At 38.4% G+C, this 18,016-nt stretch overlaps 1 protein-coding gene across 4 annotated transcripts in view; it reads right to left on the minus strand.

Moving 5' to 3' along the window:
* The window catches only part of ASAP1 (ArfGAP with SH3 domain, ankyrin repeat and PH domain 1), a 401,437-nt gene that overhangs the window by 82,162 nt on the left and 301,259 nt on the right, over positions 1 to 18,016 (minus strand). For all 4 annotated transcript variants that reach the window (XM_077167668.1, XM_077167667.1, XM_077167671.1 and 1 more), the window contains one exon: positions 14,668 to 14,737. In XM_077167668.1, the coding sequence (XP_077023783.1) occupies positions 14,668 to 14,737 (70 nt within the window). The remainder of the gene's footprint in view (positions 1 to 14,667; positions 14,738 to 18,016) is intronic.

Genomic DNA, 18,016 nt, shown 5'->3' on the forward strand with positions numbered 1-18,016 from the left:
AATAGAAAAGTCTTTATCCTTATCTTTTGAGGCAGACTAAAATATTTGCCATAAGGTTGTTAGAATTGTATTTTAAAATGAAAGCATCCTGAGGACAAACCACATGGTCCATAAATGAAAGACATTATCATTAATACTTTTATCATAATAGAAATTTAGAGATTTCCAATGAATTTGATTGTACAATGCTGTATTATTTTGAATAGTACATTTTTAATTAAACAGAAAAGCAATGAATTCCCATATGAAATCTTTTAAAGGTAGGCTTGCAGGTGTACACAGGAATGCATTTTTCCACAGAACAGTAAGTTGGGGAGATGACCGATATCTGGAACAGGCCTTCTGCAGTGGCTAAACCAATAAACTACACCTCATTAATCTAAATGCATGCACTGCCTTCTCTTGAATTACTTTGATAAGAATGATGTAATAGCAATATTAATTGGGGTCCTTTAAGCAGGAGGAATTTCCAGGTGTTAAGTGACCCCAAGTTTTCTGACAGCAAAGGTTTTTTACCCCACTTTTTCAGAAATCATTGAGTCATGTTTTCCCAAGAAACTGCTGGCTTTGATTTTCAACTTGATTCTAAGTAGTCACAGGTGTTTACAAAGGGAAACGTCAGCTAAAACTTGCTACAGGGAACTTTCCACATCACATGTGATTATAAGTGATATAATGGGAGCAAAAACAAAGTCTGATTTTAGGTCTGTGCTTTGATAACACTGCCAATGAAAAGTGGGGAACAGAACACCACAAATCAATGGGAAGGAATCAGATGTTAGGTGGAGGAACACTCCATTCCCTGGGCTGCTTTGGGGACAGGAGAAGTGAACCAACAAGTTCTAATGTTTGTAGCAGGAGAGTCAGCTGCTTATCAATAGATTTCTGTATGCTTCATGGTAATCCATGAGGTAACAGTAAAAACAGTAGCTACTACTAGCTGAGTGCCCAAACACAGCACAAGCGACAACACACAGCATGATAACTCACTTAATCCTCATGCTGATCTTTATGAGTTAAATAATTTTCTCAAGGTTACACAATAAATAACAAGGATGAAATTCAGAGTCAAATCTGACAGATGCCAAAGTCCACGCTCTCAGCTACTAAACAATATGGCTGATGTGATATTTGTTGTTAATTAGTGCCTTAAGAATACATATGCACGGCGCCCACGCCCCGCAGCAGCCGACCCGCCCGCCCTCCTCTCCCTTCTTCCGCCTTCACCGGCTCCTCCGCCACCGGCCTCCACAGCCTTGCCACCCTCACCTTTCCTCCTCCAGAACAGCTACTGGGGGAGTGGAGACAATACAGAGCAGCTCCCGGAGCCACGACAGAGATCAAAGGGACGGCGTACCCCATCCTGGAACAGCTGACTGTCTGGGAGAACCAGCTCCGGTGAGATCACCGAGGGGCGCGGGCTTTCCTGGGTGGGACGGCAAGCGGCCGGAGTCCCTCCCTTCCTCCTTCCAAGGCCAGCTGGCAGAATTGGACAGGCGGTCCCCTTGGGCCGCGGCGGCTGGACCCCCACCACGCGAGGCCCCCCAGACCAACTGAGAGAGTTCGGTCGGAAATTCCCAGACTGTGGAGAACAGTGACCGGGGGGTCCCTTCCAAACACGTGACTCCCCGATCCAGCTGGGAACAGTGCACTCTCCCGGGCTGCGACAGCTGGCGCCCTCCCGCCACGCTTGGCGCCCCGGGACGACTAGGTAATTCGGCCAGACGCTCTCCCGTGCTGTGGCGGCTGGCGACCCTCCCCGCGTTCGGAACCCTGGGCCGGCTGGCACACTTCCAAGACACTTCGGCTGCCGAACCTCCCCTACGGCGAGAATTTTCCAGAGTTAAGGGACCCACAGCAACTTTCACTGGTGGAACTCGTAGACAAACGTGTGCCACGAGCGCCACCTACTGGGCAGGATAAGAAAAACAGAACCCAGAGATTTCACGGAAAAATCTTTCAACCTGTGGGGTCCAACACCCAGGGAAATCTGACTAAATGCCCAGACGCCAGCAGAAGATAACGGATCACACTCAGAAAACTGAAAATATGGCCCAGTCAAAGGAACAAACCAATAGTTCAAATGAGATACAGGAGCTGAAACAACTAATGCTGAATATACGAACAGAAATGGAAAACCTATTCAAAAACGAAATCGATAAATTGAGGGAGGACATGAAGAAGACATGGACTGAACATAAAGAAGAAATAGAAAAACTGAAAAAACAAATCACAGAGCTTATGGAAGTGAAGGATAAAGTAGAAAAGATGGAAAAAACAATGGATACCTACAATGACAGATTTAAAGAAACAGAAGATAGAATTAGTGATTTGGAATTAGTGATTCCAAAAAGAAACAGAAACTATCGGGAAAAGAATGGAAAAATTTGAACAGGGTATCAGGGAACTCAAGGACAATGTGAACCGCACAAATATACGTGTTGTGGGTGTCCCAGAAGGAGAAGAGAAGGGAAAAGGAGGAGAAAAACTAATGGAAGAAATTATCACTGAAAATTTCCCAACTCTTATGAAAGACCTAAAATTACAGATCCAAGAAGTGCAGCGCACCCGAAAGAGATTAGACCCAAATAGGCATTCCCCAAGACACTTACTAGTTAGAATGTCAGAGGTCAAAGAGAAAGAGAGGATCTTGAAAGCAGCGAGAGAGAAGCAATCCATCACATACAAGGGAAGCCCAATAAGACTATGTGTAGATTTCTCAGCAGAAACCATGGAAGCTAGAAGACAGTGGGATGATATATTTAAATTACTAAAAGAGAAAAACTGCCAACCAAGACTCCTATATCCAGCAAAATTGTCCTTCAAAAATGAGGGAGAAATTAAAACATTCTCAGACAAAAAGTCACTGAGAGAATTTGTGACCAAGAGACCAGCTCTGCAAGAAATACTAAAGGGAGCACTAGAGTCAGATACAAAAAGACAGAAGAGACAGGCATGGAGAAGAGTGTAGAAAGAAGGAAAGTCAGATATGATATATATAATACAAAAGGCAAAATGGTAGAGGAAAATATTATCCAAACAGTAATAACTCTAAATGTTAATGGACTGAACTCCCCAATCAAAAGACATAGACTGGCAGAATGGATTAAAAAACAGGATCCTTCTATATGCTGTCTACAGGAAACACATCTTAGACCCAAAGATAAATATAGGTTGAAAGTGAAAGGTTGGAAAAAGATATTTCATGCGAATAACAACCGGAAAAGAGCAGGAGTGGCTATACTAATATCCAATAAATTAGACTTCAAATGTAAAACAGTTAAAAGAGACAAAGAAGGACACTATATACTAATAAAAGGAACAATTCAACAAGAAGACATAACAATCATAAATATTTATGCACCGAACCAGAATGCCCCAAAATACGTGAGGAATACACTGCAAACACTGAAAAGGGAAATAGACACATATACCATAATAGTTGGAGACTTCAATTCACCACTCTCATCAATGGACAGAACATCTAGACAGAGGATCAATAAAGAAATAGAGAATCTGAATATTACTATAAATGAGCTTGACTTAACAGACATTTGTAGGACATTACATCCCACAACAGCAGGATACACCTTTTTCTCAAGTGCTCATGGATCATTCTCAAAGATAGACCATATGCTGGGTCACAAAGCAAGTCTTAACAAATTTAAAAAGATTGAAATCATACATAACACTTTCTCGGATCATAAAGGAATGAAGTTGGAAATCAATAATAGGCGGAGTGCCAGAAAATTCACAAATACATGGAGGCTCAACAACACACTCTTAAACAACGAGTGGGTCAAAGAAGAAATTGCAAGAGAAATTAGCAAATACCTCGAGGCGAATGAAAATGAAAACACAACATATCAAAACTTATGGGACGCAGCAAAGGCAGTGCTAAGAGGGAAATTTATTGCCCTAAATGCCTTTATCAGAAAAGAAGAAAAGGCAAAAATGCAGGAATTAACTGTCCACTTGGAACAACTGGAGAAAGAACAGCAAACTAATCCCAAAGCAAGCAAAAGGAAAGAAATAACAAAGATTAGAGCAGAAATAAATGAAATTGAAAACATGAAAACAATAGAGAAAAATCAATAAGACCAGAAGTTGGTTCTATGAGAAAATCAATAAGATTGATGGGCCCTTAGCAAGATTGACAAAAAGAAGAAGAGAGAGGATGCAAATAAATAAGATCAGAAATGGAAGAGGAGACATAACTACTGACCTCACAGAAATAAAGGAGGTTATAACAGGATATTATGAACAACTTTACGCTAACAAATACAACAATTTAGATGAAATGGACGGGTTCCTGGAAAGACATAACAACCAACTTTGACTCAAGAAGAAATAGATGACCTCAACAAACCAATCACAAGTAAAGAGATTGAATTAGTTATTCAAAAGCTCCCTAAAAAGAAAAGTCCAGGACCAGACAGCTTCACATGTGAATTCTATCAAACATTCCAGAAAGAATTAGTACCAACTCTCCTCAAACTCTTCAACATAATCGAAGTGGAGGGAAAACTACCTAATTCATTCTATGAAGCCAACATCACCCTCATACCAAAACCAGGCAAAGATATTACAAAAAAAGAAAACTACAGACTAATCTCTCTAATGAATACAGATGCAAAATCCTCAATAAAATTCTAGCAAATCGTATCCAACAACACATTAAAAGAATTATACATCATGACCAAGTAGGATTCATCCCAGGTATGCAAGGATGGTTCAACATAAGAAAATCAATTAATGTAATACACCACATCAACAAATCAAAGCAGAAAAGTCACATGATCATCTCAATTGATGCAGAGAAGGCATTTGACAAGATTCAACATCCTTTCCTGTTGAAAACACTTCAAAAGATAGGAATACAAGGGAACTTCCTTAAAATGATAGAGGGAATATATGAAAAACCCACAGCTAATATCATCCTCAATGGGGAAAAATCGAAAACTTTCCCCCTAAGATCAGGAACAAGACAAGGATGTCCACTATCACCACCATTATTCAACATTGTGTTGGAAGTTCTAGCCAGAGCAATTAGACAAGAAAAAGAAATACAAGGCATCAAAATTGGAAAGGAAGAAGTAAAACTATCACTGTTTGCAGACGATATGATACTATACGTAGAAAACCCAGAAAAATCCACAACGAAATTACTAGAGCTAATAAATGAGTACAGCAAAGTAGCAGGCTACAAGATCAACATTCAAAAATCTGTAGCTTTTCTATACACTAGTAATGAACAAGCTGAGGGGGAAATCAAGAAACGAATCCCATTTACAATCGCAACTAAAAGAATAAAATACCTAGGAATAAATTTAACCAAAGAGACAAAAAACCTATATAAAGAAAACTACAAAAAACTGCTAAAAGAAATCACAGAAGACCTAAATAGATGGAAGGACATACCGTGTTCAGGGATTGGAAGACTAAATATAGTTAAGATGTCAATCCTACCTAAACTGATCTACAGATTCAATGCAATACCAATCAAAATCCCAACAACTTATTTTTCAGAATTAGAAAAACCAATAAGCAAATTTATCTGGAAGGGCAGGGTGCCCCGAATTGCTAAAAACATCTTGAGGAAAAAAAACGAAGCTGGAGGTCTTGCACTGCCTGACTTTAAGGCATATTATGAAGCCACAGTGGTCAAAACAGCATGGTATTGGCATAAAGATAGATATATCGACCAATGGAATCGAATAGAGTGCTCAGATATAGACCCTCTCATCTATGGACATTTGATCTTTGATAAGGCAGTCAAGCCAACTCACCTGGGACAGAACAGTCTCTTCAATAAATGGTGCCTAGAGAACTGGATATCCATATGCAAAAGAATGAAAGAAGACCCATCTCTCACACCCTATACAAAAGTTAACTCAAAATGGATCAAAGATCTAAACATTAGGTCTAAGACCATAAAACAGTTAGAGGAAAATGTAGGGAGATATCTTATGGATCTTACAACTGGAGGCGGTTTTATGGACCTTAAACCTAAAGCAAGAGCACTGAAGAAGGAAATAAATAAATGGGAACTCCTCAAAATTAAACACTTTTGTGCATCAAAGAACTTCATCAAGAAAGTAGAAAGACAGCCTTCACAATGGGAGACAATATTTGGAAATGATATATCAGATAAAGGTCTAGTATCCAGAATTTATAAAGAGATTGTTCATCTCAACAACAAAAAGACAGCCAACCCAATTACAAAATGGGAAAAAGACTTGAACAGACACCTCTCAGAAGAGGAAATACGGATGGCCAAGAGGCACATGAAGAGATGCTCAATGTCCCTGGCCATTAGAGAAATGCAAATCAAAACCACAATGAGATATCATCTCACACCCACCAGAATGGCCATTATCAACAAAACAGAAAATGACAAGTGCTGGAGAGGATGTGGAGAAAGAGGCACGCTTATCCACTGTTGGTGGGAATGTCAAAGGGTGCAACCACTGTGGAAGGCAGTTTGGCGGTTCCTCAAAAAGCTGAATATAGAATTGCCATACGACCCAGCAATACCATTGCTAGGTATCTACTCAAAGGACTTAAGGGCAAAGACACAAACGGACATTTGTACACCAATGTTTATAGCAGCATTATTTACAATTGCAAAGAGATGGAAACAGCCAAAATCTCCATCAACAGAAGAGTGGCTAAACAAACTGTGGTATATACATACGATGGAATATTATGCAGCTTTAAGACAAGATAAACTTATGAACCATGTAATAACATGGATGGACCTAGAGAATATTATGCTGAGTGAATCCAGCCAAAAACTAAAGGACAAATACTGTATGGTCCCACTGATGTGAACGGACATTCGAGAATAAACTTGAAATATGTCATTGGTAACAGAGTTCAGCAGGAGTTAGAAACAGGGTAAGACAATGGGTAATTGAAGCTGAAGGTATACAGACTGTGCAACAGGACTAGATACAAAAACTCAAAGATGGACAGCACAATAATACCTAATTGTAAAGTAATCATGTTAAAACACTGAATGAAGCTGCATCTGAGCTATAGGTTTTTGTTTTGTTTTGTGTTGTTTTGTTTTGATTTTACTATTATTACTTTTATTTTTTTCTCTATATTAACATTCTATATCTTTTTCGGTTATGTTGCTAGTTCTTCTAAACCAATGCAAATGTACTAAGAAATGATGATCATGCAGCTATGTGATGATGTTAAGAATTAATGATTGCATGTGTAGAATGGTATGATCTCTAAATGTTGGGTTAATTTCTTTTTTTCTGTTAATTAAAAAAAAAAAAAGAGAAAGGATAATTGGAGATGAAGGGATACAGACTGTACAACGGGACTGGATATAAAAACTCAGAAATGGACAGCACAATACTACCCAATTGTAATGCAATTATGTTAAAACACTGAATGAAGCTGCATGTGAGGTATAGGTTTTTTGTTTTTGTTTTTTTTGTTTTTTTTTTCTTTCTATTATTGTTTTAATTCTTATTCTGTTGTCTTTTTATTTCTTTTTCTAAATCGATGCAAATGTACTAAGAAATGATGAATATGCAACTATGTGATGTTATTAAGAATTACTGATTGTACATGTACATTGAAATGATTTCTAATTGTTTTGTTAATTCTTTTTTTAATTAATAAAAAAAAATGAGATCATTATAAAAAAAAAAAAAAAAACGAAGCTGGAGGTCTAGCGATGCTGGACTTTAAGGCATATTATGAAGCCACAGTGGTCAAAACAGCATGGTATTGGCATAAAGATAGATATATCGACCAATGGAATCGAATAGAGTGCTCAGATATAGACCCTCTCATCTATGGACATTTGATCTTTGATAAGGCAGTCAAGCCAACTCACCTGGGACAGAACAGTCTCTTCAACAAATGGTGCCTAGAGAACTGGATATCCATATGCAAAAGAATGAAAGAAGACCCGTATCTCACACCTTATACAAAAGTTAACTCAAAATGGATCAAAGATCTAAACATTAGGTCTAAGACCATAAAACAGTTAGAGGAAAATGTAGGGAGATATCTTATGAATCTTACAATTGGAGGCGGTTTTATGGACCTTAAACCTAAAGCAACAGCACTGAAGAAAGAAATAAATATATGGGAGCTCCTCAAAATTAAACACTTTTGTGCATCGAAGAACTTCATCAAGAAAGTAGAAAGACAGCCTACACAATGGGAGACAATATTTGGAAACGACATATCAGATAAAGGTCTAGTATCCAGAATTTATAAAGAGATTGTTCAACTCAACAACAAAAAGACAGCCAACCCAATTACAAAATGGGAAAAAGACTTGAACAGACACCTATCAGAAGAGGAAATACGGATGGCCAAGAGGCACATGAAGAGATGCTCAATGTCCCTGGCCATTAGAGAAATGCAAATCAAAACCACAATGAGATATCATCTCACACCCACCAGAATGGCCATTATCAACAAAACAGAAAATGACAAATGCTGGAGAGGATGTGGAGAAAGAGGCACACTTATCCACTGTTGGTGGGAATGTCAAATGGTGCAACCACTGTGGAAAGCAGTTTGGCGTTTCCTCAAAAAGCTGAATATAGAATTGCCATACGACCCAGCAATACCATTGCTGGGTATCTACTCAAAGGACTTAAGGGCAAAGACACAAACGGACATTTGCACACCAATGTTTATAGCAGCATTATTTACAATTGCAAAGAGATGGAAACAGCCAAAATGTCCATCAACAGAAGAATGGCTAAACAAACTGTGGTATATACGTACGATGGAATATTATGCAGCTTTAAGACAAGATAAACTTATGAAACATGTAATAACATGGATGGACCTAGAGAACATTATGCTGAGTGAATCTAGCCAAAAACTAAAGGACAAATAGTGTATGGTCCCACTGATGTGAACGGACATTCGAGAATAAACTTGAAATATGTCACTGGTAACAGAGTCCAGCAGGAGTTAGAAACAGGATAAGACAATGGGTAATTGAAGCTGAAGGGATACAGACTGTGCAACAGGACTAGATACAAAAACTCAAAAATGGACAGCACAATAATACCTAATTGTAAATTAATCATGTTAAAACACTGAATGAAGCTGCATCTGAGCTATAGGGTTTTTTTTGTTTTGTTTGTTTGTTTTTTTTACTATTATTACTACTTTTATTTCTTTTCTCTATATTAACATTTTATATCTTTTTCTGTTGTGTTGTTAGTTCCTCTAAACCGATGCAAATGTACTAAGAAACGATGATCATGCATCTATGTGATGATGTTAAGAATTACTGAGTGCATATGTAGAATGGTATTGTGCTGGTTTGAACGGAAGCATGCCCCCTAAGAAAAGCCATGTTTTACTCTAAATCCCATTTCATAAAGGTAGAATAATCTCTATTCGATACTGTATGTTTGAAACTGTAATGAGATCATCTCCCTGATTGATGAGATTTAGTTAAGAATGGTTGTTAAACTGGATTAGGGGATGACATGTCTCCACCCATTTGAGTGGGTCTTGATCAGTTTCGGAAGTCATATAAAAGAGGAAACATTTTGGAGAATCAGAGACTCAGAGAGGGCAGAGAATACTGCAGAGAGTCCACCAGCCAGTGACCTTTGGAGATGAAGAAGGAAGATGCCTCCCGGGGAGCATCATGAAATAGGAGGCCAGGAGAGAAAGCTAGCAGATGACGCCGTATTTGCCATGTGCCCTTCCAGTTGAGAGAGAAGCCCTGACTGTGTTTGCCATGTGCCATCTCACTTGAGAGAGAAACCCTGAACTTCATCGGCCTTCTTGAACCAGGGTGTCTTTCCCTGGATGCCTTTGATTGGACATTTCTATAGACTTGTTTGAATTGGGACATTTTCTCGGACTTAGAACTGTAAACTAGCAACTCATAAACTTCCCCTTTTTAGAAGCCATTCCGTTTCTGGTATATTGCATTCCAGCAGCTAGCAAACTAGAACAGGTTTATTTCTAAATGTTGTGTTAATTTCTTTTTTTTTTCTTTCCATTAATAAAAAAAAAAAAAAAAGAATACATATGAACAGTTGGCTTAGCCATAATGAATGCATTTTGGCAGGAAAGAAAAAGTGAGGGTGGCAGAGAACTTTCTCTTTTTTAAGTAAATTACCCAAGGTCACACAAATAGTGAGCAGGACTGCTGACATATGAACCCAGGCTGTCTGATACACCTCATCAACTACGTGATCTATGAACACACTGCGCTGCCCTCCACAGCAGGTTCTTAAGAAAAGCAAACAGAACATAATAATGCCAAAATACGTCCCAAAATGCCTAGTGAACACCGCTTAGCCAGACGAATCCACCGGAAGAACTCTAGCAAAAGGCAGACAGTCATGGGACAAAGCAATTCTCTGAAAAAAACCTACGCTCTAAGTCAGATGGTTAGGAATTTTTGCTCTAATAAACATAACCTGAGGAATATGTCCTCAGTAGTGGAGTAGTAATATTTTCTGTGGGGCTTTCCTGGTTTTTGTCTCTGTTCTTACATTATTTAGACACAGCTCAGCCAATAAAATCAGGTAATATCAGGCTGATTACGAATGGCTGGGAAAGGTGAATGATGACTGGGCAGCGCAGGGTTATAAGGATACAGGCAGCAGAGTCAGTAAATCCAAGGTGCATGCAAAGGAAAAAGCACCTCCATTACACTTCTGGAGGATGAATATCCGCATATTCTGATAAGCTGGCTAATGACTGAGGGTGCCGAAACAGCAGCTTCACTGCCCCTGTGGCCTGTGAAAGTCAGGAATGGTTGCTCTGGTAGAAACTCAATTTCAGAAGCAAAATTCTGTCCATTAAGGCAGGGGAAAGATAACTATTCTCACAATCGCATCCAGGCACCTGTTCTAGTCCTAATGACCACACATTCTAGCTACATCTTACAAAAAGTTGCAGCTGAGAGTTCTCTCAAGATGACAGTTACCCAAAGAAGACTGCAGTTTTAACTGTTGCAGGCCTTAAGGTCTGTTGCTACTCTGGGTGCCTTGGAGCTCCAGCAGAGATAGGGCAATCTTATAGCCACCCAAGAGGATGGCATATGTAACCTGGGAGAGGTCACCCTGAGGTTTTATCAGAAGAGTGCAGGGAAGTCTATATTGTCTTTACTGCAGAAATGACTCACCTCTCACGGAGTCACTTCTTGCTTCTAGCTATCACATAATTACCGTACCAGATTTCCACTGTGACATTTGCTAGCTGTGTAACTTTGTTAACTTCTTCGAGCCCCAGCTTCCTAGTCAGTTGTGGAGATAATATCACCTATATCTTAGGGTTGTTGTGAGGATTAAAAGTTACAGTGCATTAAATTACTGGTAATTACTTAAGCACAGGTAACCATTCAAAAAATGTTAGCCAGCATAATGGTGAGGTGGAAAAGAAAGGAGGAGGAGAGGTGTGCTTCTGAAAAGTTGAAGTTGGTGGTGTGTATCTTCAAAGAAGTGTAGGGCTAGAATGGAAGCCATTTATGAAATCAGGATAGCCACAGAAACTACATAAAAAGGTTGTAGTATTGTGTTTCAATAACCACCAACCTGTGGTGGGTACTTCAGAAATGCTATGCCTTTCAAATACTGGATCACATGGCCAGAAATCTTTGTGATACAGCCCCACAAGTATTTTAATGAACAAGCATGATGAGTAGAGTGGGTCCCTGATTGACCAGTTAACACTGATCATGACTCACAAAAGGAGCCACGTATTCACAAAAGCTTCAGCATTAATTAGCTGTTTAACTTGGCCAAGTTACCTCAACTATCTTAAGAATGACAGCATTTACCAAGTAGGGTTTGGTAGCAATTAAATATGGTAATACATGCAAAGCATTAACCATAACCCGGCTATTGTAAAGGGCTTATTTAGTATCAACTAATGTCCTTATTACTGTCAAGAGTTCTTCATAGAGTTCAGTTTCCTGAGGTACTGTTGTGTATGGAATTAAATACCAGCAAGTCAAAAGTATTTCATTTTCTACCTGTGCATCCTAGATGCCTAGCCCATCACCTGCCAGAGCAGAAACTCATAAAAGTTTGCTGAATAAATAATAATTGTTAGATATCTTCAGTGACAATTACCAACTAATCTAAGTCACAAGTGGCATGATAGTTAAATATCTCAGATGAGATTTCTGATGGAAGCTGAAGACCTCTTAGGGAATCTGAAGGGGGCAAGGGACAGAAGTGATGCAACTGCTCCAACTACAAAGAGGACAATCTGAAGAAAGAGAGATAAAGAGGACCTGCTATGTACTCTGGGGAGCCCACAGTAAGATAATGGCGTTCTACAGGTAGAGAGGTAGAATAAAACAGGACAAGTTAGCGGACCTGAGTTTGAAATTTGACTCTGCCAGTACCAGCCAAGTCATGGCTCTTTCTTTGTGCCTTAGTTTTTTCATCTACAAAATAAAGGTTAAAAGCTCATTTGAACATTTGAACAACTGAAACACAGGGAGCCCAGAATAAAAAAGAGGTTCTTTAATCCTGTATAGATTACTGTGGTGCCTGGATACATCCTAGAATATATTAAGCAGATAATTAAAAAGTATTGGCAAAGTCCCTTGAGGGATGGGAGAAGGAATATGGAACTATCAAATCTTACCATCAGGGAATCCCCTGATACTGTATCAAACTTTAGGGACATTCAAATCAATAGACTATGTCCTTGATGCTGAGGCTTAATCTTGTGAAGCTTATGTAGGTAGAGGAGAAGCTTAGACTACCTATAGGCATGCCTAAGAGCTACTTCTGGAGGACCTCTATTGTTGCTCAGATGTGGCCTCACTCTCTCTAAGCCACCTTCGCAAGTGAAATCACTGCCTTCCCCCCTACGTGGGACATGACATCCAGGGGTGAAAGTCTCCCTGGCAACATGGGACATGACTCCCAAGCATGAATTTGGCCCTGGAACCATGGGATCAACAATGCCATCCTGACCAAAAGGGGGGAAAGAAGTGTTAACTAATAAAGTATCAGTGGCAGAGACAGTTCAAAAGAATCTAGAGGCTACTCTGGAGGTTGCTCTTATGCAAGCTTCAGTTAGTCCTTGCTACCTATCATAACCTGCCAAACCTCAACTAGGACATTCCATACAATTCTAAAGAACACCTAGGGCAACATATAAGATTCCACAAGAGTTCCATGCACTAGAGTAACTTCCCAAAAACCTACAACCTCCAGATGGGTCCCTGGTCCAGATAAGTCCTGAAACCTAGAGGGCCCAGCCTCTCCAGAACATCAGATAGTTCCATCTCCCTACCCCGTATTAGTGACAGACCCTTCTAATATGAAAAATTTAGAGTGGCCATAGCCCAAACACCCCTAAAGAAGAGAGGGATGGAAAGATCAAAGGTGATGGTGGAGTTACACAGTGAAGATAGGACTTAAATGAACATGAATGCTGAATCATTAAACTGATATCTCTTTAGTCTCCAGTATCTTAGAGCAGCTAGAAGTAAAAACCTAAAATTCTGGAATTGTAACCCATGTCAAACTCTGAAACATGTTTTACAATTGATTGTGGTGCTGTGCTTTGAAATTTATTGCTTTTTTGTATATACGTTATTTTTACAAAAAAAAGAAGGAAAAAAGTCCACTGTGATCATAAAAAAATATTTAAGCCTTCTAGCCTCATATTCTGGAGCAGCTAGAAGGAAAAATCTGAGAGGATCATATGGTAGCCCATGACAAATGCTGGGATCTGTCCTGTAACTACTTGTTGAAGAGTGCTTTGAAAACTATTGCTTTTTTATTTCTTTGCTTTGTATATGTTACATTATACAACAAAAAAGTTAAAAAATAAATAAATAAAGGTCATCAATACCACATGGGATTTGTGGCAGGATTAAGTGAAATGCAGTTTAGGAAGTATCTGGCATGAAGAAATCAGTAAGTGGTACTTTCTTTTCTCCTCAACTAAATCAAAACTTAGTTGTGATAATGAAAAACTGCAAATGTAATAAAGGTTCATTTCTCATTTCTACTATCCTGTTAGCAATTAATTGCTTATCATAACTTTAGGACATCACTTGGCATGGATACTGAAATTTAACCATGAGCTTTTCCTAGCTGGAATTATTAGGCTAAGCTATAATATCTAAAGCTTCTGGGTATATCTTGCCATTTCTATTCCTGCTTGATATATTTTGCATTATAATCTTGATATCTTTAAGAATTAAAAGTAACTCTTTGCTAGTTTTACAAGGGCAAAATAGTAATTACTTGTTTTACTGTACATTTCTTTCATTATCATCAATACTGAATATTTTTACACATATTGTTTTATTTCCTACATTACTTTTTGATGCAAGGGTATCTGTTACCTTTATAATTCAGAAAACCTTAAGTTTTTCACAACAACCTCCAATATTTCCTAGAAGTTAATATAAAAATCAAAGAACTGATTCAATTTGAGTGAGAAAAAGTTCTACGGGAACAATATAATAGTTCAGGACAGCACAGTATAAGATGAAAATCAGTTTCTGCAAAAGAGTATCCCAAACTATCGGACCCAAATCCAGACATTAAATACATTTGGGCAAAATTTCAGTGTTGAATTTCAGGCTCGTTATATCACTGTGTTTGCTTCCTAGTTTATATGGTCAAAAAGCATAACAAACACATCAAGGTAAATTACCAAAGACACACTTACTGTGGCATGGGAGATGGTCAGAATTCCATTCTTGACTGCGCACTTCCTTCTCTGCCATACTTTGCGGAGCCTAAAGAGCAGAACAATCACACATGTGTTCACTGTTGGGGTATGCAATTAAATAATAATATATATATTAACATTTATTTTAAAAACCCCACCACAAAACAGAAAATTCGGGTGCCTTTTATTATTCCAGACGGAAGGTAATTCAGATAAGTATGCATGTATAAGGATGCTGATTTTGATAGTGAAAATGGAAAACAAACGAAATCTAATAGCAGCAGAATGAATACATGAATTATAGTTATAGTCATAGTACAGAGTTGAAGTAAGTATATATGTGTTGATGTATTGACCGCTAAAGCATGTTACTGTTAAGAAAAAAAAAAAGCAAGCTGCTTAAGAGGAAAGGCCTAGTAACACCTTAAAAAAACACCTAAAAAAATCTTAAACTTCTAAGGCGTTATTCTCGGTTTACTATGGGTACACACATATGTGCATAAATGCACAGAAAAGGATCTGGAAAAAGGCATACTTCACTAATAAAATTACTTGTCTCTGGGGATTAGGCCGAGACCTGTACTGAGGGTGGAAATAAGGAGCTTTTAATTATATCTGTGAGCCTTTTATAAGAAAGTTGTAATATTTTATTACTTTTGTAATTAAAAATAGATTTTTAAAAGTTAAGGAAGTAACTTAAGAAGTCTGCCATGGAAGAAAGAGTAGGGAAAGGGCTGCCTCAGGAGGCAGAGCAAGTAGCTCAAGGTCCAGGGTTTAGGAATGCATCTTCATTCTGGGGTCTTTCAAGACAAAGGAAGCCTTGGAGCCCTGGAAAGAGAACTTCTTGATTCAAGCAAACCGCAGCTAAAGCATTCAAAAGTACGGTGAGTAATATATACAAAGAAAAATTTGATTTGATGATGCAGGAAGATAGAAAAGGCCCAAGAAAGCAAATTTCAACATGGAAAGGGTATATTTGTGATGCTCTAGGGAAAAATAGAAGACCATATTGTGGTAGATTTGCACATGGCAGCAGGTACAATTGCAGTCCTAGAGACATTTCCATCACTTAAACAGAAACGAGCAGGGAAGAGCAATTCTTCAGCCTAAGAGAAGACTTCTTAGGCCTTTTGGCTGCCCTGGATATAACCGATTATTAATAGAAGAGACCACTATGGCTTTCCTAGGCATCTAAAATAATATTATATTGTATTTTTTTTCTTCTTAAATTATTCCTATAAGAAACTCACTAGAAATTTAAAACCAGCTCTAAATCCAGTTAATATTGTCCTCTTTTATGGGTAATTTCTAGAAGTAAAGTTTGTTCCAAGGCATGCTTCACAGGGAGAAATAAGAATTTGACACCATCTAACCAAATGTAAAAATGAACACATTCTGTTCCAAAAGCTAGTCTCCTTAGGAGGTAATTTAGAACAACTAATTGACAAAGTATAGCTATGTCCCATACTTCTGAATGTAGTGACTAGAAAAACGTTTGATTAGAGATAATTTTTATCAAACAATGGCACCTGTTTTTGGTTAGTGTAGCAAACTTTCTGCAAGGAATTCTGAAGCCCACTTCACCATCATCAAAGCCCATACACGCTAAGCCAAAACCAGTGTCATCCTTGACCAGCACATTTTTTAAAACAATTTTTATTAATAAAACCAGCCAACATACAATATGAACATTCCTTTTTTTCATCACATAGTTGTATATTCATTATCACGATCATTTCTTAGAACATTTGCATCAATTCAGAACAAGAAATAAAAAGAAAACAGAAAAAAATCATACATACCATACCTCTTACCCCTCCCTTTCATTGATCACTAGCATTTCAATCTACTAAATTTACTTTAACATTTTGTTCCCCCTATTATTTATTTATTTTTAACCCATATGTTTTACTCATCTGTCCATAAGGTAGATAAAAGAAGCATCAGACACAAGGTTTTCACAATGACATGGCCACACAGCGAAAGCTGTATTATAAAATCATCTTCAAGAAACATGGCTATGGGAACACAGCTCTACATTTTCAGGCAGTTCCCTCCAGCCTCTCTGTTACACCTTAACTAAAAAGATGATATCTATTTAATGCATAAGAATAACCTCCAGGAAAACCTCTCGACTCTGTTTGGAATCTCTTAGCCATTGACACTTTATTTTGTCTCAGTTCTCTCTTCTCCCTTTCGGTTGAGAAGGTTTTCTCAATCCCTTGGTGCTGAGTTCCAGCTCATTCTAGGATTTCTGTCCCATGTTGCCAGAAAGGTCCATACCCCTGGGAGTCATGTCCCATGGAGAGAAGGGGAGGGTAGTGAGTTTGCTTGTCGTGTTAGCTGAGAGAGAGAGGTCACATTTGAGCAACAAAAGAGGTTCTCTTGAGGGTGAATCTTAGGCCTAATTTTAAGTAGGCTTAGCCTATCCTTTGCAGGGTTAAGTTTCATATGAACAGACCCCAAGATCAGGGGCTCAGCCTATTGCTTTGGTTGTCCCCACTGCTTGTAAGAATATCAAGGGGGAAGTTGAATTTTCCCCCGTTCTCACCATTCCTGCAAGGGGACTTTGGCAAATACTTTTTAATTCACTGTTCAAATCCTTCTGGGATTTATTGAGGTATCACTCTGGACAAACCTACAAAATCTCATGCCCTACTAGCACCACATTTTTAATATAAACAAACTAGCCAACCTTGTGGAAACTGTCCCTATTCCATTTATTAATTTTATTTAGTAAGGTCTGTATTCATGAGTTTTTCATTATACATGGAATTAAGGAAAAAGATAACTGAACATTGTTTTTACACTAATAACTGAGCCAAGAAAGGAACCCAACAGGCTAATCTTCCTAGTTAATGGAGATTGCTGGAGCAGTGTCTTCAAATCGCCAGAGGAAGGGGAGCAATATTCAGACATCATCTTGCAGGGTTGAGAGCAGCGACATCCAGTCTTTGTAAACACTATGAACGGACATAGCAAGAACTTTTGCCATTGGGTTTCAACAGAGAGTGCCGCACAGCGTCTCCAGTTTCAACATGTCAGATTCTCGGAATTCCAGAGAAGGAACTTTCTATTAGAAAGTGGTGTGATATAATGGAGTGCTAACTTTGACATTAGATTACTCGGACTTCGTTTCCAGTGCTCGCCCCCAAAAGTTGTGTGACCGTGCATGCTATCAGACCTCATGGAACCTCACTTTCCTTATCTGTATCAAGAAGACAACGACCAACTTCAAGTATTATTTTGAGAAACTATATGTAAAGCAATTTCTCCTTTGCCTCATGATAAATGCCTTGGGGCCATAAAACTTCAAAATTATTTTTTAAATTTTGAATTGTTTTTC

This window comes from Tamandua tetradactyla, chromosome 6 (genome assembly GCF_023851605.1).
Source record: "Tamandua tetradactyla isolate mTamTet1 chromosome 6, mTamTet1.pri, whole genome shotgun sequence".
Lineage (NCBI taxonomy): Eukaryota > Metazoa > Chordata > Mammalia > Pilosa > Myrmecophagidae > Tamandua > Tamandua tetradactyla.